The sequence below is a fragment of the Nesoenas mayeri genome, assembly GCF_963082525.1.
Source record: "Nesoenas mayeri genome assembly, chromosome: 1".
Taxonomy (NCBI): Eukaryota; Metazoa; Chordata; class Aves; order Columbiformes; family Columbidae; genus Nesoenas; species Nesoenas mayeri.
The window spans coordinates 3617641-3644589 of NC_137541.1; the positions used below are offsets into that span (position 1 = coordinate 3617641).

The 26949-nt window shown below is 47.7% G+C and overlaps 1 protein-coding gene across 1 annotated transcript in view; it reads left to right on the forward strand.

Moving 5' to 3' along the window:
- PLXNA4 (plexin A4) overlaps positions 1-26949 on the forward strand; it is a gene marked incomplete at its 3' end in the record, with an annotated part of 457578 nt that overhangs the window by 327082 nt on the left and 103547 nt on the right. The window contains exons 5-8 of the mRNA XM_080363684.1: positions 14005-14128; positions 17719-17872; positions 20558-20657; positions 23327-23441. Coding sequence (XP_080219810.1) covers positions 14005-14128; positions 17719-17872; positions 20558-20657; positions 23327-23441 — 493 coding nt within the window. The remainder of the gene's footprint in view (positions 1-14004; positions 14129-17718; positions 17873-20557; positions 20658-23326; positions 23442-26949) is intronic.

The window sequence follows — 26949 nt, forward strand, 5'->3', positions numbered from 1 at the left end:
TCCTTGCAGCTGGAGGATTAACTGAGATCCCCAGCAAAGCCTCAGGTCAGGGAGTGTTTTCCTGTGCCTCACAGTGTGGGGGACAGGCATGGTGGCATGAGCCAGACTAGGCTACGAGCAACACGTATGTTTTAGGAGAATAATACCTGAGGACCTCCTTTGGCTTAAACCAGCAGATGGTTGAGGTAGGGATCATTTTTAAGGTGGTCTGAAGCCCTGGGCCTCTTGTTTCTTATGGGTTGGCTCTGGGCGTACCCTTGCTCAACTTCAATCTTCTCTCCAGAGCCAGCTTGCTGTCCTTGCTGGGTGGGCAAACACTTTAGAGGGACCCCTGGCTGCCTGATTGTGGCCCTTATTGTTCATCTGGGAGAAGAGGCTTAGGAAGATGGCAACTGAGCTTGTTTTCTGACTTTTTGACTGAAGCAGGCTTGGGCAGACTAAGATTAAAATCCATTTTGATCTCTTCTTCCTCTTGTTCCATTGCCCCTCACATTCCCTTTTCTACTGCATGATGTGGATGAGCTGTGAAAGTCAGGACGAGGCATACTTTGAGTAGGAGTTTTACTGCTATTTGGGTCAGTGTTGAAGTGAAATGCTGACTTATGTAGCTGGGAAGCTCTAGCTCTGATAGCCTGTGCATCAGTCATATGAGGGCCTGGAAACTACTATGTAGGCACATTTTATCCTTTATTTATGACTTACAATACAGTTCGCCTGCTGAAGGCTGGGCATGCAGCTCAACCTGTGGTTTTTCCTTGCTCTGAAGAAACAAATGCCCTAGAGATGGATTGGGAACTTCATAGTCCAAGTGGGGTTGGTGAGATTGCTTTGGTACCTGTCTCTTCAGGAAGCAAATCCCATCACAGTGATTTCATAGAATCATGGAATGTCCTGAGTTGGAAGGGACCCACAAGGATCATCAAGTCCTACTCCTGTCCCTGCACACAACAACCCCAAAATTCACACCATGTGTTTGAGGACATTGTCCAGTTTCTTCTTTAACACTGTTGGGCTTGGGGCTGTGACACCTCCCTGGGGAACCTGTTCCAGTCCTCCAGCACCCTCTGGGTGAAGAACCTTTTCCTCATGTCCAACTGACCCTCTCCTGTCACATCTTTCTGCTATTCCCTGGGGTTCTGTCACTGGTCACTAAAGAGAAGAGCTCAGCCCTGCCCCTCCTGCTCCCCTTGTGATGAAGCTGCAGCCCCATGAGCTCTCCTCTCAGACTCCTCCAGGCTGAATGAGCCAAGTGACTTTAGCCATTCCTCATATGGCTTCCCCTCAGAGAAAGCCAAGCCTAGGCTAAGACGTTCCTCAGCTTATTTTTCCTCAGTGAGGCTTCACTCTCGGTGTGGAGTGTCTCTCTTCTCCAACAGGAGCCACAAGGCAGCCAGAGACCTTCCTTTTGAGGACTGCACAGTAATGAGGACTCGATGCAAATCTCTTTGTGTTATCCTGTGGGGTTTTTTTCAGGCTTCTATAATAATTGTACTGCTGCAAAGCATGGGGAAAGTTTTGGCCTGAAGGGAAGAACAGTCTCTGCCAGCAGCAAACACCAGAGCTCCAGCACACGTCATTGTCTGTTGGCTCTGCTGCCGGGGGACATGGGCAGATGGATGGATGCACATGGGCAGGAGGAGGGAAGGGGAAAAGCTGAAGAGTGATGTGACAAAGGAGATATTGATGAAGGTCAAAAGGAGCAGTAGGGAGGGAGAGCCTGATTTGAGAAACTCAGTGAGGTCTCCTATGCCCTGCACATTCCTGGGTAAAAGTATTTGGGACAAGGGGTTTCTAGAGGTGGGGGATTTTGATAAACAGTGTTAAAGCCCCATGAGTCTATCCTGTGAAAATATTTTCTCTTCTTGCTATGCTTCTCCAAGTCAGAATAGCAGATGCTAACAGCAAAAGAGCAATTAAATTACATGCTGGCTGAGCCTGCAAGTGATTCAGTGTCTGTATAAACGGGGGATCCTGTACAGTGTACTTCTCGTGGCTCCCCAAACCTTCCCGCAATACCTGAACACAGATGCTGTGCTCCTCAATTGTAGTTTTCTTGTCCTTTGTCCTTTAAGAAGTGAGGCTGAAGTGGCATCAAAGCCTCTCAGCCATTTTTAAGATTCCTGGGTCTCACTGCAGACTTGGTGGCAGTTCATGGGGAAACCTCAGGACCGTTGATTAGCTTTGATTTCTGAGCAACATACCCCAAATTTTACCCTTCTGGAGGCATGGACATCTCTTATCATCTTCACCAACAGATACTTGGCATTTGCGTTGTCGTGATAGGGAAAAGACCAAATATATTTCCCTGGAGTTACTCAAGAGAAGCTCCCACAAAGAATTCAGGGATGATGTTCCCAGGCATCTGAATCAGGCCATGAACAAAGAGCTTCATCCTCTTTGAACAAATTATTTGCATCAGCCCGTGCAGAGGAGAGCATGTAGGAGCGCGGGAGAGCGTAGGTGTTATCTGCCCGGGTTCTGGGGAAGACACTCACAAATATTATTAGCAAGAATAGGAAGCGCCATGATAGGATACTCTCTGGGAAAAGTAATTTTGTTCATTAATTACTTGCCTTATCTAGGAACCTTGTTCTTTTTCTCTTGCTTTCTTCTTTTTAAATTTTCTTTAAAATGACTATAAGTGAATTCGGTGCTGAGAAAGTTATTTTACTACCTCCTCAGAGACAAAAACTTGTATTACTCAGGTAGCCTTCAGCTGAAACCTCAGAGGTTTTTCCATCTTAATTTCAAACTCAGTCTTTTATGGGCAGGTGGCAAAAGTCAGTGCCAGGCAGATTCCTGTGATTTCTTTCTCATAGACCACCTCAGCACCCCGGACTGAGTGCAGTTCATATATGTGCCTTTGGCTTGAGTCCTGCCTGCTGCTTGTGATTTTGTGCTCTGAGATTCTCCTTCTGCCTTTGCCTTCCAGGCTTGCGCTGTGCCTGGTTAGTTCAGCAACAAAAGGAGTGAGAGGGCTGTGATTTAAGTGACAGCATAGCAGAGACCCTGCAGCTTCAGAGATGTCCTTTCCTTGTGTGTTTGACCCTTACAGGAGGTCAGAAAGGGTCAGTGGATGAAGGCAGGATGGACCCATCCTCCTATATGTCAAACACATGTTGGCTTTTTTTCAGACTGCTTCTACAGTGGGGAATTGGCTTCTTCCAGGGACCTGTGGGTTTCCAGCACAATGGTGGCTGGTCATTGCTTCAGGTGTTCAATGTCATATGGGAATTAACAAATGCCGATGTTTGTCAGGGCAGCTGAGCTTCATGGCGTGGGTCTCGATGGAAGCTGAAGACAATGAAAGTAAAGTTCCCCAGACTGAAATCATAGAACAGTTTGGGTGGGAAGGGACCTTCAAAGCCCATCCAGTGCCACCCCTGCCATGAGCAGGGAAATCTTCACCCAGATTAGGTTCCTCAGAGCCCTGTTCAGCCTGGCCTGGGATGTCTCCAGGGATGGGGCATCCATCACACCTCTGGGCAACCTGGGCCAGTGTTTCATCACCCTCACTGTAAAAATTTCTTCCTCATGTCCAGCCTGAATCTCCCTCCTTTAGTTTAAGTGGCACATGCACCTGCAGCCAGGGGCTGGGACCCACCTCGAGCCAAGTCCTCACTGCAAAATTGTTCAGGCCTGGAGGCTGAGTGATGCTGCAGAGCTTGTTGGGGCTTTTTGAGGTGTCTCTGAACACAATGGCTGTCATGAGTGGAATGGAGCCTTTCTGTAGTGCTGAGCAGGACCGGCTGAATTTCCACACCACCTTCCACAGAACCCCTCCTTCATTTCCACACTCTCCTCCCCTTGTGCCAGCAGACAATTTCCAATTCTTCATCAGACAAAGGCTCCAAGTTTCCAGGGATTTGCATGTAAAATGGTTCTGTTCATCTCAGGCTTGAATGAGCCATCAAAATGCTCATCAGGGATCTGTCTACAGTGGCACACACGTGTACACACAAATCACTTCTCTGTGGCTGCACCCCAGCAGTGCATGAGCTGGTGTGGTCCTTAGGCCACCTCTGAACCTTTGTTCACAGTTGGGGGAGCTGCTTGCATTTGATGGATCAAACTAGGACCCCCCCAGGCAAGATTAACATGGACAAGACAATCTGCAGCTCTGGAAACTTAGGGAGGGGGATAAGGGGAAGGGGCATGAAATCGCTCAAAGGAGTGGGGAGGGATGATGTTTATGGAGTGCCTGGCTTTGTAGGGTGGGAGACGGAGGAGTAAATCCCTTGCACCCACGCCCCGCGGGGCTCCAGGGGTGGGCTCATTCAATTGCTGCAATAGAGGGAGGATCCCACCTGGGGACAGAGATAACGGGCAGGCGGTGGGTTTGCTGTTCTGCAACATAAGCCGGGAGAGTTATCAGGGCAGAAACTCGGCTTCTATTACCATGCATTAGAATAGATTAGCAGGCAGAGCAATTAGCATCCTTAGTCTATTTGGCGAAGTGACAGGGTTGATGGTGGCAGGCAGGATTGCAGGGGGAAGCAGCAGCTTTGGCAGGGTGGCATTTCCTTCCCCAAACTGCAGCCCAAGGATGGGGGAAACTTCTGGTCTTTCACCCCAGGGCTGTCCCTGCTGGGACATAGGAAAGGGCAGAGATTGGAATGAGCTTTGGTTAGTGCTCTGAAACTTTTAGTGGTTTGTGGCCCCTGAAAAATTGCCCTGGGAAGATGCAAAGCTCCAAAGAGAGGATTTCAGCTTTTCTGAATTGCCAAACGCCACCACTTTAAAAAACCCACACTGCTTTGACTTCCCCCAGTCACTCCAGTGGCCTTTTTCCCATCTTTGCCCAATGCACATCTTTGATGCCCAAAGAGCAGATTTCTTGGGGAGGTGGGCCTGTTTCTGGTTAGAGCCAAAGATGAAAACAAGGGTCCAACTCTTTCTTCTGGTGCATATAATTTTGTTGAGAAAGCTTCCCCTCTTCACATCGCCAGGACAGTTTTCTCAGGAATGATCCTGTGCATGATCTCAGCTTGGATTTGCCCTTTTTTCCCTGCAGCATCTCCTGCCTTTCTGGCCCGAACGGAGTATCCCAGGCAGTGGATAAAATTTAACTCCTTGATGCCATGGAGAGCTAAATTTCAGCAATCTGGGCGCCAGGAAGAAGAGACAGGGATGGATGGCTATTCACCACATCACCACATAAAGTTTAAGGTCAATTATGTCTACATCTCGACATTTATGGCATTCCTATTCCTAGGACCTCAAGGGAACCTGGAAATGTCAAAACATTGCTAAAACTGACCTTAAACTTTACATGTGAGTGGGACTGAATCTCCTTCCTTTTCCTGACTCCAGCCAGAAAATTGCTTTGGTTCAGGCAGAAGGAAAGGCAAATTTCAGCTGCTCCCTTCTTCCCCAGCCTTGCTCCTCGCTTGCGATAAAACCATCTTGGGAGACATAAAGCTCACTCTACACTTTGGTCAGACTTTGGCTAAAACAAACCTCTTATTAAGTCCCCAGATCCCTTTAATTGCTCTTTTCTTGTCTCATCCTTCTTTCCAATTGGGAAACCAAAAACTTTTCCCTAACAAAAAATGAAGCTGTCATATTGCATCCCATCCTGAAAGAGGGACCAGACTAATGAGGCTGATTCAGGCCATCACAGCCAGATAGCTTGAATCTCCAGAGCCTCCTGGAAATGAATGACTCTCTGTGTCCTGCAGTCCCTTTCCCAGGCTCCTGTCCCCAGCCCTGCCTGAAAATGCCATAAGGAGCGTTTGCACTTGGCTTCCACTGAGCTCCCTCTGCTGACCACCTTGCAAAAGACATCGCTGACCTACCTGGCTGTTTTTCGAGTACAGAATCATATAGAATAGTTTGGGTTGGAAGGGATCTTCATAGCTCATCCAGTCCAACCCCTGTCATGAGCAGGGACATCTTCACCCAGATCAGGTTGCTCGAGCCCTATCCGGCCTGGCCTGGGATGTCTCCAGGGATGGGGCATCCACCACCTCTCTGGCCAACCTGGGACAGTGTTTTACTACCCTCAGTATACAGCATTCTTCCTCATGACTGGCCTGAATCTCCCCTCTTTCAGTTTAAAACCATCACCTCTTGTCCTATCGCAATAGGCCCTGCGATGAGTACACATCTCCTCCGCCCTCTGAGCAAGGACTTTGGGCACAGCAGGAACAGGGAGTCTTGGGCAATCCCCTGTGCAGTGTTTGTGCTAGTAAGGCACTTGCCCTGTCTTGCTTCAGGATGGCTGGGACCACCTGGGTCTTCAAATTGAGACGTGAATAAGATTTCCTTGAAAGTTTCCCTTTATCCCCTCTACCCTTCTCCTGAACTTCCTCCTTGGATGTATCTGTCTAACATGCCTGGGCAAGGAGACCACTAGAAGTGGCGGAAAGATCAGATTGTGAATCATGGGAAGAGGCGTTGGTCCTTGTGGCTCTGACCATGTGGGTGTGCACACCAGCCCTGCACATCTCTGTCCTCATAGAGAGTTTGGGACATGCAAGCTGGCCTCCGGTCCCTTTGTTCTCCTCCCAGTCCCCATGTCCCCATCCTTTCTCCATCCACTCCCATGTTCTCTTTCCGCGTATCATATTTTCTTTTGATGGGTCATGAGGAGATTAGGAGACACATGACAACCCTGGTGATAAAAATAAAGGAGACAGACAGACAACCTGAGAAGAAGGCAGGACCAAAAACCAGGATGAATTTAAGGGGAAGAGCTGAAGAGACATGAGAAAAACATGGCACACTGCGTCTAAGCAAAAAAACCCACAGAACTGGGAAAGGATGATGAACAGGATGGGGCAACATCTCCATCTTGCACAAGGTGAGGACCTTGGTGTGAGTGACCCCACACCACAACAAAATGCCTCAAGTTGAACAGATTGGAGAGGTGAATGGGGGTCCCGACATGGAGCCTGTATCCCGTCAAAATGTCCTATCCGGCCCTGGTGGCCAATCCTTGCTCCTGTCAATGGGGTCTGCACTGGTTCCCATCTGCCACCTCAAGTTCACCAGCGCTGGTGGGAAGGTGTAAGGAAAGGGTGGCTGTGATTATTCTGTCACAGGGTGAGTGAATTTGTCCCCTGCAGGAAATGTCACCTTTTGGAATCAGAAAGGAAAGCTGAAATGTCAAAACCTTTTGCAAAACAGCCATGCCCGCAAATTACCTGTTTGGAGATGGTGGAAAGGTGTAATTTCGGTTTGCTGAGCTGACCCAAACTATTGAGCTGTCTCTCACATCACTGCCCCCCCTACTTTTGGCATCAAATACAGCTACTTCATGTCCCTCTTCTTCCCTTCAAACCCACATCACTGGCTATATTGTGAGTCTTGCAATGCAAAAACAGTCAAAAGAAAACTGTTGTGCACGAAATGGTGAGTTTTTTCCAGAAAAAAATAATATATATATATATATATATATATATTTGTTTGGATTTTATTTCTGGGATTTTTTTTTAATGGTAAGATTTTTTTTATATACTGAATAAAATATTGTATAATGTGCTAATTGCCATTTGTAAAAAAAGAAAGAAAAGGCCCTCTGTTCTGAGCAGCAATTTCTGATCAGATCCAATCACCACTCTTATGTCTTGGAAATTGTTTTTAATTGACAAAATTGCAGATAAGACCTTCTCCATTGCCAGAAAACTGGCTTTTTTGTGTGTAATAAAATTTCGATACTTTAGTCTGCTTCTGGGAAAATGAAGAAGAACAGCAACAACAAAAGAAAACAGAGAATCAAAATCTTGCTTTTCAACAGTTGTGCATGTAAACAAGGAAAGACTTAGTCAGGAGTATATGCTGTTTTTCTGACTGTACTGTTTCCACCTCCTAAAAAAGAAAAGGAAAAATGATTTGGAGCAACTTTCTCTTTGGTTTTCTCCTCCCAGGATTATTTGTCTCTGTCTATTTAGTCCACCCAGGGTGTCAGTTAGTTTGGTCTCCAGCAGAGAACACCAGATCTGGCTAATGGTGTGAATTAGCAGAACAACTTTCCACCTTTCCCCAAAGCCTTGTGGCCCCAGGGGCACCGCCTGGGTCTGTGGAGCAGCTGAGCGCCTCCCACCCTGCAAGTCCAAATTATAAGAGAAAACCCACTGGATGATCTTATCAGTGTTTTACATGTCTTAGAAAATAATTACGACTAGAAAGGCCGGGCACAAGAGCCATTGTGCCTGTTAAATGCATTTAATTTGTCTTCAAAAGCTATACTAAGGGCTGCCTTGGTGGCAGGTATGACTAAGGGGAAAGCCTGTAGCTCATGGGACGGTGAAGTAGTTTGTCCCTAATGACTAACCAGGCAGAGGGATGAAGACTTTGGTCTGTAAAAGTCTCTGTGCAGTGTGTGTCTCCATCCTGGTGCAAGAAATAGGAGCTGCAGAGCTGCAGGGGTGCTCTGGCTCAGGTCCTAAGAGCATCTGCAGCTCTGCCAACCTCTGAGCACCTCTGAGTTATTTTTCTACAACAGGATGGTGGAGATGTGTCTTGACTGAGAGGCAAAGGCGAGTGAAAGCGTGCACATGGCACACATGCCTTCTGTTAGGATGGCAACCCTGCAGTAGCATGATTGTTTTTCCACACTGTGCGCAGCAAAAACAAAGAGCTTGCAGATAGGGCACTGCTGGTGGATGAAAGATTGGACACGAGCTGGCAATGTGCGCTTGCAGCCCAGAGGCCAATTGTATCTTGGGCTGCACCACAAGGAGCGTGGGCAGCAGGTGCAGGGAGGTGACTCTGCCCCTCTGCTCTGCTCTGGTGAGACCCCCTTGCAGTGCTGGTCCAGCTCTGGATGCTCAGCACAGGACACACATGGACCTGCTGGAGAGGGGCCAGAGGAGCCACAGGAATGATCCGAGGCTGGAACAGCTCTGCTGGGAGGACAGGCTGAGAGACTTGGGGTGTTCAGCTGGAGAACAGAAGCTCCAAGGAGACCTTATTGTGCCTTTCCATACTTAAAAGGGGCCTACAAGAAAGATGGGGACAGACTTTTTATCAGGGCCTATAGCGATAGGACAAGGTGTGATGGTTTTAAACTAAAAGAGGGGACTTTCAGGCCAGTCATGAGGAATAAATTTTTTACACTGAGGGTGGTGAGAGCCTGGCCCAGGTTGCCCAGAGAGGTGGTGGATGAACCATCCCTGGAGACATCCCAGGCCAGGCTGGATGGGGCTGTGAGCAACCTGAGCTGCTGAAGATGTCCCTGCTCATGGCAGGAGTTGGATTGGATGAGCTTGGAAGGTCTCTTCCAACCCAAACTATTCTATGATTCTATAGCCACCCTGCTTGACCCTTTTTGTACCTGGTCTGTCCAGGTCCATGGACCTCTTGGTCTGTGCTCAGGCTCTCCAAAATTTTCCGGGCTTGAGATTAACCCTCCTAACCTTGAACATTTAGGGACAAATCCTGGAGGTGGTGGAGTGAGTCTGGGCTTGGTTTGACCATGCCCTAGCAAGGCAGAAGAGCCCTCAGCATCTTGCTGCAGAGGTGGAATAGCACTTCACCCTGCTGCAGATGGTCTTTACAGAATGTGGCCTGAGCAGGTTGCTTTAGGTCCAGAATGGCAGACCTGAGATTTAATCATGATCTTTTGAGTTCCAAACCAGGGTCTTCATCTCATCCTCAGGAGACCTGGGCTTTGCTCTGCTCTCTGACAGGCATGTGTCTAAGTCTCACTTTTGTCTCTGCAAGGTAATGTCTCAGCCTCACAAAGGTGTTGTGAAGTTTAATTAGCTCCAGGCAAAGCCCTTTGAGATCCTCAGATGAGAGATGCTATAGAAGCACAAAGTATTAATTTAACACTATTAAAATAATTGGTTAGTGGATGGTGAACAGAGGGTTAGTGTTAGCGGTGTTTATTCTTAATGGGAGATGAGGAGGAAATAACATTCCTCATGGTTCAGCGGTAGGACCAGTTTCTTAGTGTTCGTACTAATGGTTTGGACAGTAGCAGGATGCTTGTGATTGTTAGAGATGCAGCTGATAATGAAATAGCAGGTGTTATTAAGACGTACAGCAGGTGTTATTAAGACGTACAGCGAAGCGCTGTGTCTGCACCATAATCTTATGCAAATAAGTTCAGGAGAGGAATATGCTCTTTTAGGTGTCTTAAGTGTAATGCGATGCCACTGGGTAGGAGTTACGCACTAGCTAATTATAACATGAATAGCATTGAATTAGGTTATATGGCAGTGGAAAGTGATCTCCGCATATTGACAGACCCAGCACGTTAGAGTTACTGATATTTTATTAAAGCGAGACAGTTATTGGCAGTACGAGGTATTTTTTTTCTGCATAAGCTGTAATAGACGCACCAGATGCGAGCGCAGCAGAGTCACAGCGATCTTCCCAGGGCCCAAAGTACACGCCGACTCTCAACAGAGACAACACAAATAATTAGCTGGGGTTGGGATATTTCATTATCCCTTTCACAGTCCAGCTGCCATTTGCAGGCAGCTGCCTTCCAGGTGACCACTTTTCTAAGGCAGGCACTTGTGTCTGGAAGTACTTATTAAAAGTCCCATTTGCCTGTATTTAAAATTTGCTGAACTTACTTTTTGGGCTGTGATGTCCCCTCTGGACAGCTGCCTTCATCGACTGGGTGCTTTGCCATGTTTGTTCCTGTGTTTCAGCCAACACCATTCAAGGATTTGAGAGGCTAGTGCTGGAGGCCAATACTTTGCTCTGCACATGCTGAAACAATTTTCTTTGCTGCTTCCCCCCACTTTTGGGGGAGGGCAGAACATTTTTGGCAGTGCAGAGGAAGACTGGAGGGAGAAGGTCTGCAGCTTTTTTTCAGCCTCCCTGAGAATCCACCACGTTTTGCATCTGAAGAACCTCACTTGCAGGTGCTGGGCAGACCCATAGGATGCTCCACATGCTCCAGCTCTGAATAGATAAGGTGGTCAAGACAGTGGAGATGGTGGAAACCAAAAGGCCTTGGAGAAGAGCCCCCATCACTCCTTTCTGCATAGACAAAACTGTAAAACCCACTGACACGCAACTCCACTCCTTTAGTCTTGACTTATGCAGCATCTGGGATCAGTTACCTGGGATGAATTACGCTGCCAACTCAAGGACGGGGTCTGTGATGTTGACTCCAGAGCCTGAACCCTGCTGGGTTTTGTTCACCTCAGCAGAGCTCTCTCAACATCAAACTCGAGTACCAGGCACAGTTGGGTGTTTTGGGGATTTTCCTCCTTTTGTTTTAAATTGAGAAATTACATTGAAAAAGTCAGACAGTCAAAATCAAAACTTAGGAAGTGACAGAACTGAGGTCATCCATGGAGAAAAAAGAATAATAATGTGTGATCCTTTAATTAAAGTCTGGCTTGCAGCGTGTGAGTGCAGGGAGCAGATTTAGGAGTGCAGAAGCTACTTTCCATCTGGCAGTACCTAATTCTTGAGAGCCTGACATTGCAACCTTAACACTATATTAAAACCAGGCTTAGTTTGGTTTGATTTTTCATTGTTTCATTATTTGGATAGCAACACACCTTTCAATAGATATGAAGGCCATAAGACACATCAGTCTAATATAGAGTGAGTTTCTGGTGTGAAGAGTTACATGTCTTAAATGTGCATGACCAGTAAACAGCAAGATAATATGTTGATTATTATAATCCTGCTCAGTGATGAGATTGGGAATACAAACTAGGTTCTTAGATGCTTAGCCTATACCCATGTGTTGTCCTCCTGTGTTGGATGTGTTTTCAACCTGCTGTGCTATTACACTTAGAGTCATAGAATCACAGAGTAGTTTGGGTTGGAAGGGACCTTCAAAGCTCATCTAGTCCAACCCCCTGCCATGAGCAGGGGCACCTTCATCCAGATCAGGTTGCTCAGAGTCCCATCCAGCCTGGCCTTGAACTTCTCCAGGGATGGGGCATCTATGACTTCTACCACTTCTATCACTTCTGTCACTTGAACTGAGCCTAAGTATCTGCCTATTTAATTTTAGAAAATCCAAATATTTCTGTCATGCTACAGCTGGAGGAAATAAATGGGAGATAGCATCACATCTTGAAAAATTCAGGCATTTGTGTTTTAACACTGAGCCCAAAAGGGTTTCCTTCCAAGCTCTTCTCAGAAGAGTTCTCATGCCCTGCAGATCTTTGATGGGTTTGCTGTGCATATTAGTTTTGTAGAAGTGGTTACAAAAATCTCAGGTCAGCATTTTGCCATGGCTTTTATTCCACGATAGGGGATTTAACAGTTTTGGGGGTAGTTAACTGGCTATTCGTCCAGCCCTCTGGAGACTGCGCGTTTAAAATTCCTGATCCAGCATGTGGCAGCGCTAGAGGAGACTTAATGGGATTAAGACTCCAAGGGAACTCAGAGTGGGAGCTGCAATGCTGCTCTTGCTCTCAAATCTGCAAAGCAAACTGAGAGCATGCTGAGAATGGCAGAGATCTCCCTTTATGATTCCTGCCACTGGAAATACAAATCTTTCCTCTACCAAAAAAAAAAGATGAAGCAATTAGAGTTTGAAATTGCGGCGCCCATTTTATTTAGTCTCAGCACTAGAGAGAAGCTAAGTCCTAAAGTTTTAGGCTAGCCCCTAAGCTTGATAACATTCAGGATCAGCCATATACTGGGTTGCTTTTGCATGTGTTGCCTTAGATCCCTGTCTGCAAATCCCCACGAATAAGGGCACAATCTCTGCTCTGGGGAGCAAAGGCATTGAGGGGTGATCTTGGAGCGAACCCTCCAGTAGCTCTCACAACCAAGACTCTGAAGTCTGGGAGTGGGTGAATAATTTAACATTCGTACTTAGTCTTTATAGCTGAGTTTAATGGGGGGTAATTGCACTGCTAATAACAAAATCCATTGAAGACACCCTGTGCAAGTCCATAACATTAGCTTAATGGCAAAAGGTAATTGGCATGCAGTTGGAGCTGTCCTTTTGTATTAACCCTCTGGATTTCTAGGCAGATGTCTTCCTTGAAGTGATGGCCTTGGTAGCGTATGTGGAGTAAAATACAGATGTGTTTTATGCGAAGCAAATGCAAATCTAGATTGAAACAGGGTGCACCGCTACTAGTTCATATTACTGGGTTGTGTGTACACTGAACAAATGAAACCAGAGATGGTGACAGTGCTGAAAGCACAAACAATAATTAATGTGTGGTGTAAAAGCTTCGTAGGCTTGTGTAACTCAGGTGCTGTGTACCCACCAACTTCACAGATCTCTCACTAATTGGGAGCACTACAGTTTTTAAGATTCCAACCCTGGGTACCTCTAGTCAGGCTCTTTCAAACCAGACGCCAAAAAACCCTCAACTTGCCTGGGACTAATTAGCAGCTGCTGGGCAAGGGGTGAGAAGGCTGCCTCCCTCCAGCAGCTCAGAGGCACCGTAGATTTGCAGTCTCCTCAGCAAGGCCAAAGAGCATGGACTATGCAGAACTACTCTAAAAGGCCATCTCTGTCTAAGATGTCCCACTGCCCTTGGACAGGACAGTTTTCAGGGCTGCCAGGGGAAGGTTACGCTATACTAGCTATGGGGGTAGAGAGACAAAGCATCTCTAGAGCTGTGTATTCTACCTAAGAGATGTAGCTTTCACCCAGCACCCTTCCTCCTTCCATGGTATCCTTGCAATTCTCCAGCCTGCTGAGCAATCCCATAGCTACTAGTACTGGTCAGAGCACCCCAGGGCATGAGCAGGGTTTTGTGGCTGGTGCAAAAGGTATGATGTTGACTTGCCATCCAAAATGATGATCCCACCCACGAGGAGAAGCTTCTTTACTTTGAGGTGCCAGAGCCTGGCCCAGGCTGCCCAGAGAGGTTGTGGAGTCTCCTTCTCTGGAGACATTCAAACCCGCCTGGACACATTCCTGTGTGATCTGCTCTGGTGAACCTGCTTTAGCTGGTGTGTTGGACTAGTTGATCTCCAGAGGTCCCTTCAACCCCAAACATTCTGTGATTCTGTGGAAAGGTGATGGAACAGCTCAGGTCCCAGGGTTCTCCTCATCATCACAGCATAGTTTTGTGTTAACTGTGTCCCTCTCTGTTCCCGTTTGCCCAGGTGCACGAGGAAGGAGCGATGTGAACGCTCCAGCGAGCCTCGGAGATTCGCCTCGGAGATGAAGCAGTGCGTCCGGCTTACCGTGCATCCCAACAACATCTCTGTCTCCCAGTACAACGTATTGGTGAGGAATATTAATCCTTTACCCCCCCTCCTCAGGTTTAATCTGCCCATGCAATCTGACAAACCCAAGTATGTGCAACCTGGATTGGGAAGGACTGGCAGCCTGATGCAAGATGTTCTCCAGAGTCCACTAACTTCCCCAGCTACTTTCCTGACACAGAGGAAATATTTGCTATGGGAGGACATTTTGGCCTTGGTTATCTCCTGCTTAAAAGTGTGGAAAGAGGCTTCCCTGTTTGCTATGAGTAACCAGAGGCAGGTCTGAAGGGACTCTGTGCCCTGCAAGTGTTTTGTGCACCCAGCGTAGTTGTTTACTTCCCTAGGAGAGAGTTTTGCTTCTGGCTGGGCATGGACTTCAGGCAAGGGACATTATCATGGTTAGAAATTATCTTTTAGAAGGACTAGTGAGGAATACCATGAGTTATGTCAGTAGGCTCCAAGTTCCCATCACCTTGGGTTGAAATGTCTACTTTTTAAGCCACAAAGAACTCCACCCCACTCCAGCTACAGCACTAAGTATGCAGAGCAGAGATGCAGGATTCTGTGCAGAGGAACCTAAGGCTGCTGATGTTCACGCTATCTCTTGTGACTTTCCTCAGCACAAGGTTTAATCTTTGTTGCCTCAAGCTACTCAAGTCGGCAGCCAAGGATGACAGCAGTACCTTATGTGGTGAGATCTCAACATGTTCCAAGAAAGCCGCAGAGACTGATTTTGTTCAGGCTCTGAGGGCTCTGTCATTTTGGCCATACTAGTTTGGGCTGGAATTAAGGTGATCACCCAGGCCCCAAAAACTCCATATCTAGATGAGCTAGCCACTAGGCCCACACCTTGAAAGGTCTTAAATGGTGTTGTGCAAGGTGTAGCTGCCAGACATCTTCCAGGTGACAGTTTTTGGAGTGATAGAGTTTCTTCAGCAATAATGAAATCAGCCTCTCAAAGCCTGCATGTCCAATCACTGCTGCTTTGTTTCAGCCTCTTAACTTTGCTGTGACTTTACTTTCCTAGGCTTCAAACAAAACTGATCTGAGACATCTTGAGTCCTTTGTTCTTCTGGGAGTTCAAGGTTTCTTTTTCTTATTCTCTCAGTAGTGGTTGAATCCTTTCATGTTGGAATAAATCCTGGGGGACTAGCTGGCTCAAGGCGATTTAAATTGATAACATAATAAAAGACCTTTACCTCTAGGTTACGCAGGCAGGGCAAGGCAACTCAGAGCTGCTAGGATCAGAAGTTGCCATTGTATGATTGTTTCTCAGTAATCTGCATGAACATTTCCATGTGAGTCTCAGCCCAGTCCCACATAGACTGGTGTGCCAGCTCATCCAGAGCCACCACAGGCTCTTGGGAAATTAGGAGGGGAGCACTAATTAATATATGGCTGGTGATGTTCTTACTGCATTCCACTTGGGTTCTAGCAAAGGGTCAATGATATTAAGTTCTTGCTCACAGAGGAAGAGGAGGGATCTGTGCGGCCAGACAACCTTTTAGACTTTGGGCACCAACAGGGACTTGGAAAATTTTGTCTGAATCTGTTTTAGTTTGGGAACTTGGAAAATTGACTTTGTTTCAGTCTAGGGCTGCTGCTTTGGGATCTCTGAGAAGAGATGCTTGCTGGGGGAAGGCTCCATTCTTCCTTCGTCACAGTAGCTCCAGAGCAGGCATGTGGGATGTAGGACTTCTTGTCTGTTCAGAGTGTGCACTGGCTCATGATGCTCATTGCCAAGAACTGCTGGTCTATCCATTGGTGTCATCTTCTGCATGGCACACCTACATTCTGCATTGACCATGCTCAGAACTAAATGTTTGTTAAGCAGAATAGTTTTCCCTTCTCCATTGCTAGCAGTGTATTAATAAGCTGGGAGAATGGATTTAGCCTGAGTGCTAAATCCATCTGAATAACCAAAGCTTTACCTACTCCCCATTCAAGACCAAAAAAAAATCACCTTTCCCATTGCCATTCTCATAACCTGAAAATGAACATACTCTCACAAAGGCTTTATGTCAGCCAGGGCTCAGGCCTGTCTGCTGAGCCTTTCTCTCTGGTGGTGCCTAGTGCGAAGAAATAGCTCCAAGTCTTCTCTAGGCGAGGAAAACACAGTGTGGGGGGAGCAGTAAGCATTACGTTTTGTTATCATCCTCTCCTGCTTTGTCACCTGGATTGACCTCCTCTGTTCTTTGTGCTGGTAGAAACAACACTTCAGCATGCATTTGTGTGTCCTTTCAGCAGCTGTCACCTCCAATGAGGCTTCAGATAGCTCATGGAGGAGGCAAGTGTGGGGACCATCTGCATTTGTGTCTGTGTCAAGTGTTTGGTCACAAAACCACTAAACTTATACTAACTACTAGGTCATCAGCAGGTGCTAGAAGTGGCCTAGGATGCCTGTCTGTGTTCAGACATATTCTGATGGGTTGGGCAGGACCCTCAGTGATGGAGAACAGCCGTGTAGGACCTTCTCTGGTCTGGGAAGTTAGCAGCAGAACAGCATATAAGAAAGACAGGGACAGACTTTTTAGTAGGGCCTGTTACAACAGGACAAGGGGTGATGATTTTAAACTAAAGGAGGGGAGGTTCAGGTTAGACATGGGGAAGAATTTTTTTACAATGAGGGTGGTGAAACACTGTCCAAGGTTTCCCAGAGAGGTGGTGGATGCCCCTTCCCCGGAGACATTCAAAGCCAGGCTGGACGGGGCTCTGAGCAACCTGAGCTGGTGAAGATGTCCTTGCTCATGGCAGGGGGGTTGGACTAGATGCACTTGGAAGGTCCTTTCCAACCCAAAGTATTTTATGAGGGTTCTTCTCCCAATAATGAACTTGGTGGAAACCAGCCATAAGATTCCTTCATGACCATGGGCAATGAGTTAGCAATGCCAGTGGGTGTTATGAACGACAAAAATATGGGCAAATTTCTTCTTCACAGTTTTTTTTTATGTATGGAGCCCTAATACAGCATGCCCCCAGGGCCAACTGCATCTTTGGTGGGATGGGCAGGAGAGTTTTGCTGTGCCTCTAGAGACAGCATTTTTCTTTTATTTTTGTGGTGGACTGAAGGCTGTAACTAGACTCTCCTTACACAGGAACTTGGTGACAGAGCGCTCCCCCATCTGCTGATGCTAGGAGAGCAGGCCGTAGAGAGTTAGACTGGAGCGCTACAGTTTCTCTGTAGTCTGCAGAGTGCCTCTTGTGAGTAGTAGTCACCTTCCTCAGAAACCGCGTGCCTTGGGGCCACCCAAGCCCTGGTCTTCACAGCTGGCTCCAAAGACTCCCCGCTTAACCTGACACTTGCATGAGAGATAGTGAGCACTCCCTCCTCTTCACTGACCCAGCCAGCACTGGGATGCAGTTGTCCCTGCATAGTCACCTACCACTTGTGTTGGCATCAGCATCTCATCCCCTACCCCCTCCGCACACACATCCCTCTCCTGAATCGCTGCTTTCTGTTGAAGGAGGATGCTCTCTCTAGCAAGAGGCTCTTTGTCCGACCTCTCCAGTGTAATTCTCTCCTGCTGGTCCAGCTCTGTGGTTCGGCTTAGTATTGTCTTTTCTTTTTTTTTTTTTCTATCTCTTCTTCCCTCCCTCCATCTTTGCTTGCAGCTGGTCTTGGAGACCTACAATGTCCCCGAGCTGTCAGCAGGAGTCAACTGCACCTTTGAAGACCTTTCAGAGATGGATGGCTTGGTGGTGGGCAGTCAGATCCAATGCATCTCGCCAGCTGCCAAAGAGGTGCCCCAGATCATCACAGAGAACGGTGGGTATCCCACGGCTCTTCCATCTCCACAACTTCTCCCTTCTTTCCTCACCTCACACCCCTGTGTCTCTCCTCCTGCTTTGTCCCAAAGCAGAGTTTGGCTCATGGGAGCCTGAGGACAAGGTATCCAAAGCACAGGGAGATGGTGGAATGCTGCACTGGTGCTCACTGATGGAGCTGCATGACAGCACACCATAGCATGAGTTGTCTGAATGTATGTGTGTTTACGTGTCCACAGGTGTTCAGCTGCAATACCAGGACCTGCATCAAGGTGCTTATATATGTGACTGTGTTTTCAGACTGCCACCGAGTGGCAGTTGCATATATCTAGCAAAGACAAGAGGTGGATGTGGGATATTTGCTCACCTTTTGCCGAGGCTGGTGTTACACAACCCAGAGAATGAGACCGTACGTGCTCCTAACACATCCCATCCTGTGCAGCAGGCGGAAAGTCCTGCAGACCTGAATGATCATGTCTGTAATTTCATCCTGCTCCTCACAGATTTGGATCTGTGTGCTTAGTTCCTTGTCCTTGTCCCTGGCCTTTAGCTGTTCCAGGTTTATTACTGGCTCTCTCTCCCAGAGTGATCCAGCACAGAAAAATACCTCGTCCCCACGGATGATCCCCTCACCCACAACTTCCTGCCCTTTTCTTTTTCCCCTTTCCTAACAACTTTTCCAGGCACTTTCGAGAGCACCTGCGGCTCTTTACAGGGACTTAATTTAAAACTGTCAACCCTGCTGATCACCCCAAGAGGTGCAGAGAGGATGTTGTCATTTTTTATTCTTGGCTTCCTGTGAAATTTTACTGCAAAGTTGGTCTCTGAGGATCCTCAGGCCACAGAAAATGAAGTGACATAAACCGTCCCCATCATCTCCCCCTTGCCCTCCCCAAGCTGCACACAGCTGCACGTCCTCTCCAAAACAAGCCCCCAAAGGGCTGTTACCATTTTCAGGTAGTTATCAGTCATGTTTGCCTACCAAGATAGATGCCAGAAGCTATTTCCTTGCTATGGACATCTGTCCCAGGCCAGACTATAATCAACTAGCAAACAAAAATAGCAGTGGAAGCTGGAGGCAGGACGAGAGAAAGAGATTTATGTGAAGTGTGGTTTCCAGAGAATCTGGGCACCTGCATCTTGTATCAACTTCAGCACCTGGTGCTCTGCACCTTTGCAAAGCCCAAGTCCGCCGTGGATAGTGCCAGAAGCTGGATTTGAACCAAAGGGATGTGTGGCTCTGTAGCACATATGATCCCTAGAGCCATCCAGTCCTCACATTCTGTTTTAAAATATATGCAAGACGCTGGCAAAGTTGTTAAATACGACACGGTTAACAGAGCTGTCAAAGCCGGCGGCAGCAGATGGGCAGCAGAGTCGAGCACTGGCAGCAAAATGTGTTTAGTGAAGTGCGTGGGGTGTGTGCGTCTGTATGTGTGTATGTGTGTGTGCTTGTATGCGGGCGAGTGCACACACGCTGCAATGACTTGTCAAGTTTGCTTTGGCCTGATTGATTAATGAATCTTTCAGGTGAGGAGGAAAATAATAGAGGTGAAAAGGCCAGCCAGGTTGAAATCTTGAATCAAACATGGGTCCCTTCCCCGCCCAAATTACTGCAATTACTGCACCCACTCATTACCCACAGCTGATGGGCTCTGAATAGGGCTTTTGGTGTTGTGGGAAGAGAGAGCAGTTGACTGCCTAGCATGGGAGTAGTGGGAAAGGGAAGGAGGGGATTGTGTGCATGAGCTGAGATGCAGGTTTTGCCGTGGATGAGTCTGCTATGGAAATGGATTGGTCCTTCTGGAAGTGCAAATGGCTCATGGATGTCCCTCACACAGAGCTGGGCTCTTTGTAGTCAGAGGCTTGGCTAAATAGAGCTTGGGATGAATCAAGTGAACCTGGAGGAAGCGTTTACCTGGGAATCTCCCTGTTTCTCAACATTTCCCAGGCTGCAGATAGGGAGCACCTACCTTGTCCTCACTGGTACGATATATTCTCCTTGCTCATTCCTCCATCCTGTTTTGTCAAGGTATAAACTCTCTTTGGGGGCAGGATCTGGAGGTGGCCTTCTTCAGGCATCATTGTCCTGGGTATTGGGTCCTATTCAGAGATGTTAAATAGTGGAGGGAGGAGAAAGTAGATGTTTCTTTATTCCCTCAGGAAGGTGGGTTTGTTTATCCTTCAGGCAGCACATGCACAGGCCACCAGTGTTTGGGTCTGGCAATCAAATCTTCTGCAGGCCCCTTCCTTCTGAGAACATTAATTGAACCAGCAGCAAGGAAGCACTTTAAGGACATTTATTTGAATTACCTCCTAAGTCTAGACATCTACATCCTCTCTTTGAGCTTAACTTTTCTACTTGGTGACTTCCGTCACCGTATTTGTGTAATTAGTGAGGTATGCTCTAAACTTGTCATCATCCAGCCCAAACTCTGCTCCCAGGTACGATAACTTCTAGTGGTAAAGACATACTCTGTCACACCAGTACCATAAGAAGGGTCAGATGTACCTGCTGGAGAACCAGGCTCTAGAAGGATTTTATTGTACTTCTTACAGCTACTGAGGATAGAATAGCCAACGTACTGTGGGACAACTCCAGGTTCAGACTGGTGGGATGGCCAACAGGACTTAACTAGACTAACAAAGCAGTCACACACTGATCTGTCTATTTTTTTCCCCATAGGAGATCATCACATTGTTCAGCTACAGCTCAAGTCCAAGGAAACGGGTATGACCTTTGCCAGCACAAGTTTCGTCTTCTACAACTGCAGCGTCCACAACTCGTATGTTCATTTCCTTTGATATCTGCTTTTCATCTCACCCCTGGATCTGCCACAGAACCCACTGCTGTGTGGGATGTGTGTCCCTCAGCAAACTGGTTAGGTGTGGACATGACCAGGGGTCTGAGTCACCTGGGCAATGGTCAGCATGGTGGGGGTCCCCTCTGGGAAGACCCAGAGTAGTATAGTGGCCATTTGTTCTGCTGATGACCCTCCTTTACAGGAAGGCAATTTCTTGAAGAGTGGTGCATCCTCATGAGTCCTTCATGTAGGGGAACATCCCATCAGTGGGAGTTTGTCAGGGAACCGAGTCAAAAGCAAGGCATGACCTCAGCAAATGGCCTTCTCATCTTCCTATTAAGCACTTCCTTGTGGATGGTTGGATCCTGCCCCCACACATGCACCTTCAACCCTCATCCATGCTGTCAGCCCCACCAGTTGGAGCCTGCCCCAAGTGCTTAGCATGGTCTTGGGCCCTCAGATTCGGAAAGACAGGTGTTGCTTGTTACGGCATGATGTGAACTGAGCAGGCAGCACACAACCGATTCCTTCAAGGCCATCCTTTCCATTCTGCCAGCTCCTTTCCTGCCCTGCACCCCATTCTTGTGGGGTTTGGCTGGCACTTGGGGCTGCTCAGGAGCTGCCCCACCAGAGCAGGTCTGCAGCTTTCCCGCAGAAAGATGCTCTTCCATCATGTTGATCCACCCCTGGGGAAGGCTGGGAGACTTTGTCCCCACCACTGAGCCATCAGAAGTGCCAAAAGCAGATAATTACTGCGGCTCAGCAATTCACAAGGAAAGGCAAATCCTATTTCTGTGTTCCTGCTGCTTTGACAAACAGTGTCAGAAAGCAAATGTTGGGGGGGAGAGCAGGAGAGATGATGGTGTTAAATATTTATGGCATGTTTTGGTTTCTTACTTGACAAACTATAATACACTATCCATTTTTAATTTGATGTATCAGAGCAAGCACTTTTTACCAATTTGAAGAACAGCTCACTGTACCAGAGCTCAAAGTGGATTGGAGTTGAGCGAGATTTCACAGAGACAGGAGAGAGGGTGTGCATGTCTGTTGGGCTCAGCCAAGCTCTACTGGGGGCAATTTCTTTCACTTTTGCCCATTAAAAACCCAGTGGTACATGGCCAGGAAAATTTCCCCCCCTGCCAAGTCCCCTCCAGGTACTTCAAAGCCTGCAACTGCATGAAGATCTCCAACAGTGTGAGCGACCAGGAGTCGCTACCATTGACTGCTTTTTTTTTTTTGTATGTAGAGAGCTTTTTATGGCTCAGTTTGGTTGCTGGTCAGCAGACATCATATTAAATTTAAAAACATAATAGTAATTAAAAAATAGTATAATGCAAAACCTTGTAAGAAGGCTCTTTACTACACCCTGAGGCGGTGACTTCCTAAATATGCCCTCTGCTTCTCAGGCAGCTGTTATAATTGTCTTTACATCTCTGTGGAGATAAAGAAAAGAACAATAGATTTAAGATATTTGCAGGAGCTCCATCACCCTGGGCAGAACTCACACTAATATGCCTATGGTACACAGGGAGACAAAATTCCCTGTTTCATCCTTGTTTTTCTGACCTTTGTGCATCCTGGCTTGTGTTTGGCCTCTGTATCATGTGTGAGGTTGGGAGAATTAGCCAGAAGGGATTTCTGATGCACTGCCCTCCATGAGCATTACTTCACCCTCCAACCCCTCCCTTTGCCACCTTCTTATGGTGTGGGAAAGACCTTGAGGTGCTGGAGAGAGTTCAGAGAAGGTAATGGAGCTGAGGAAGGGGCTGGAGCACAAGTGTGATGAGAGCGGCTGAGGGACCTGGGGGGTTCAGCTGGAGAACAGGACCTGAGAGGAGACCTTCTGATCTCTGAACTGCCTGAAAGGAGCTTGGAGCCAGGGGGATTCGGGCTCTGCTCCCAAGGAACGAGCAACAGGTTGAGACGAAATGGCCTCAAGTTGTACCAGGGGAGGTTTAGATTGGGTAGTAGGAACAATTTCTTCCCAGAAAAGGTTGTTGGGCATTGGAACAGGCTGCCCAGGACAGTGGTGGAGTCACCATCCCTGGAGGTGTTTAAAAGATATGTAGATGAGGTTCTTAGGGACATGGTTTAGTGCCAGTATTGGGTTAATGGTTGGACTTGATGATCTTGAGTGTCTTTTCCAAGCAAAATGATTCTATGTTTTCACACCTTCCAGGGCACTGGTGCAGTTCAGCACGGAGACAGTGAGGATGTAGTGGTTTCCAGCCAGCCCCTTATCTTGTATTTTTTGTTACACTCAGGATTTTGTCATGGACAAAAAGGGGAATGCCTCTTATATGTGAAACTGAGAACTTGTTGATAGTCAGTTTAAAAGTTATAACAGGACAACGGAAATAGAACAATAATTCTTATTACTCTATTTACAATTACATGAATGCAATCTAAGTTATCTAATTAATACGAGACACTTGTGATCACAGTGACAACCAGGTCAGGCCATGGCATGCCCAGCACCATCCAGAGACCGGTTGTTAGGTCAATGTAAAGCCCATGCCCTTCTGTTAGTGATGGCAAAATCAATGTTCACTGGGATATATTTACCTCTGGGAAACACTATCAAGGTCTCTCCTGTTGGCTGACAGAGCCCGGCTGGCCAAGTGACTGCTTTTTCTCTCCATCTCCAGGTGTTTGTCATGCGTGGAGAGCCCTTACCGGTGTCACTGGTGCAAGTACCGCCACGTCTGCACTCATGACCCCAGCTCCTGCTCCTTCCAGGAGGGACGAGTGAAGCTGCCTGAGGTAGGCAGGTGGGAAACGGGATATGCATGGCATATGTGAACTGCTGATGTCACCTTTTGGGTAGTGTCAGTACATTACCTTGGAAAGCCAGTGCAAGCTCCCAGTACCAAGGGATTGTGATTTTGTACCTGGGACACGGCAACCTTGGCTGTACATACAGACTGGGGAACAACGGCCTGGAGAGCAGCTCTGCAAAGCAGGATCTGGGGTTTCTGGTTGACGGCAAGTTGAACATGAGCCAGCAGTGTCCCTGGCAGCCAAGAAGGACCCATGTCCTGGTGCATCCAGCACAGCATCACCAGCCGGGCAGGGAGGGGATTGTCCCGCTCTGCTCTGCGCTGGGGCGGCCTCACCTGGAGCATTCACTGTGTGCAGGGCTGGGACACAGGAGAAAAAGGAGATAAAGATACTGGAGAGTATCCAGAAGAGGCTAGAAAATTGGTGAAAGGTTTGAAGGGGAAGCCGTATGAAGAATGGCTAAAGTCACTTGGTTTGTTCAGCCTGGAGGAGAATGAGAGCAGAGCTCATGTGGCTGGACCTTCATCACAAGGGGAGCAGGAGGGGCAGGGCTGAGCTCTTCTCTTTAGTGACCAGTGACAGAACCCCAGGGAATGGCAGGAAGACGTGCCAGGGAGGGTCAGTTGGACATGAGGAAAAGGTTCTTCACTCAGAGGTGCTGGACACTAGAACAGGCTCCCCAGGGAGGTGTCACAGCTCCAAGCCTGACAGTGTTCAAGAGGAGACTGGACAACGTCCTCAGACACACGGTGTGAACTGTGGGGTGTCCTGTGCAGGGACAGGAGTTGGACTTGATCCTTGTGGGTCCCTTCCAACTCAGGACATTCTACGAGTGGAATGAAGGGGAAACACTGGACATGCCATTAGGTGGCCTCTAAAGAGATATCCTAGGCTGCTGAGATCTGAGGAGGATTTAGGGTTATATCCACAGTGTCAGTGGATTTCAGATGTGCTTCGAACACTTCTGTGGCTTTGTGGGTTTGGTATCTAATGGCCAGTGTATCAAATTGCCTCCAGATGAGGCCAGGGAATGCCTCATTGCCAGTTGCTGAGCTGAACTTGGCCTTAGGGCTTAAGAGAGCTGGCTGCTCTGCTGCAAACGCTGTCTGGCTCGTATTGTAACTAATGAGCACTTGCAGACAAGTGGAGCTCAGGAGAATACAAATAGGAAGCCACTTAATTACTTCCTGGTCAGGAACAGTCTGAAAGCATCCTGACCTGTCTGGTAAATGACCTGAGATGGTTCCTTGTTTGCCTGTCCCAAGGGACTTGTGACCATTAAGAGATCTGATATCTGCTGCACCGCTCGCACAGAAGCAGCTGCTGGACTCTCTGGCAATGTGCGTTGCATTTGGAGGATGAAATCCCCACTGCTCCCTGCATTGCCTGCTGGATCTGGTGTGTGTAATGTGTCCCTTCATGTACCCCCAGCCCGTGACCCAGGCAAGCCTGTTTACTGGACCAAATGACACAAAGGAGCTGGTGAAGGGTCCAGAGCAGAAATCTGATGGGGAGCGGCTGAGGGACCTGGGGGTTCAGCCTGGAGACTGAGGGGAGACCTTCTTGCTCTTTGCAACTGCCTGAAAGGAGGTTGGAGCCAGGGGGAGTCAGTCTTCCAAATAACAAGTGACAGAATGAGAGGAAACAGCCTCAAGTTGCACCAGGGGAGGTTTAGATTGGATAGTAGGAAAAAATCTGTTCCTGGAAAGGGCTGTGGTGCATTGGAACAGGCTGCCCAGGGAAGTGGTGGAGTCACCATCCCTGGAGGTGTTTAAAAGACATGTAGATGAGGTTCTTAGGGACATGGTTTAGTGCCAGTGTTGAATTAACAGGCCAGCTTGATGATCCTGAGGATCTCTTCCAACCAAAATGATTCTATGATTCTGTCACAAATGTGTAGTGTCTTCACACTCCTGTGGCATCCTCCGTTCCCTCCCACCCCTTCGTTACGTGCTGCTTGAGATGTCACATATGTGGTGGTTGAGATGTCCTGGAGCAGACATCCTGAACTGCTGTGGCATTGAGACAGGCCATAAATATTCATAAGTAGGGAGAGTTGCCAATTATTCATCTACCAGGATTCAGCATTTGCTGTAAACCTACTGGAAAGCTTATTGAGGACCTGTGTAGTCTTGACACCCTGTACTTCATGGTGAAGTGGTGCAGGAAGACAACCCAGGGTTCAGCTCTTCTGGTTGGCTCTCCCAGCCAGACAGGACCTACTCCTTCACATGGAGCCTTGACAGAGTTTGGCCAGTCCTGCTAGCCATAGGTCTCTGTGCTTTCTACTTCAGGAATTGGAGAGACCTCAACATCTTGCTCAGGTGGCATTCCCTGGGACACTCTGTCTCACCTTTCTGCTGTGCAATGCCACCACCATTTATCTACTCTGGTAGACTCCTCTGGTGCGTCTCATGTACCAAACACAGGACTCACCTTCTCAGTTCTCAGTAGCCCCCTCCACAAAATGAAGGGCCTACAAATCACAATGTAACTCTTCCCTCAAGCTATATCATGTCCCTGGTATTTCCAACACTTGCTCCCATAAGAAAGGAGATCACGAGAAGTTCTGTGTCATCCCAGTTCCTTACGAGACAGACAGGGGATTGGCACAGCCCCAGTCTTTCTCTCTGCCAAGGTCCTGGTTTGAAGAACTGGGAAGGAGGCGGTGGACTCATTGTCATCTCTCATTGGGTTTCTTTCTCTCTGAAAGGTATAATCTTCAGACTAGGAGACAGCTCCAATCTGGGGGGACTTGACCTGTCAGCTGAGATTCCTCTTTCTCTCTTCTATCCACTTTAACAGAGGATTTCCTACGGAGTTTCAAATACTCCCCCTCTGATCTTGCAAATCTACTCTGTGTGATCTGCAAGGCAGCAGGGAGAGACACAAACCCGACCTCAGAGGACAACTATTGATCTACAAGGCAATGATAGCATCGTGTGACACACGTGTCACATTGGTTACTGCTGATGGGGGTGGCAGCCCTCTTGGCTTCTGCAGCAAGATCATCTCTGGGCACCACCTTCTTTCCTATGGGAGACAACATTTGGCACTCAGCTGCTCAGCTCAGGAGCTGGTTTTGTTGCCTACTGCACAGAAGAAATATTTCTCAGCACTGAAATGACTGGACAATATCTGCAAGAATAACGGTCTTGCAAAACTCAAAACTTTCAGAGATGCTTTCTGCCTAGCAATGTGAGAAATGCCCTGTAGCTTCAGGGTCCTTCTCATTGGTGTCCCTGTGTTTTGGCCCTCAAGAACACTAAGGATGGGGACGGATGGCATCTCAAGTGCATTCTGACAAAAACAGATTTACATTTCTTCTGTGACTGCAAAGGTTCTGTCAAATGACGCTTAGAACAAATGCTACATATATCTCCCACACTTCTCTTGAGAAGCCATCTTCTCAGTGACTCATCTCACTGAAATTTCCACTGTCTATTTTTTTACTTTCACCTTTAATTCTTTCCTTTTCTGTCCTGTACCA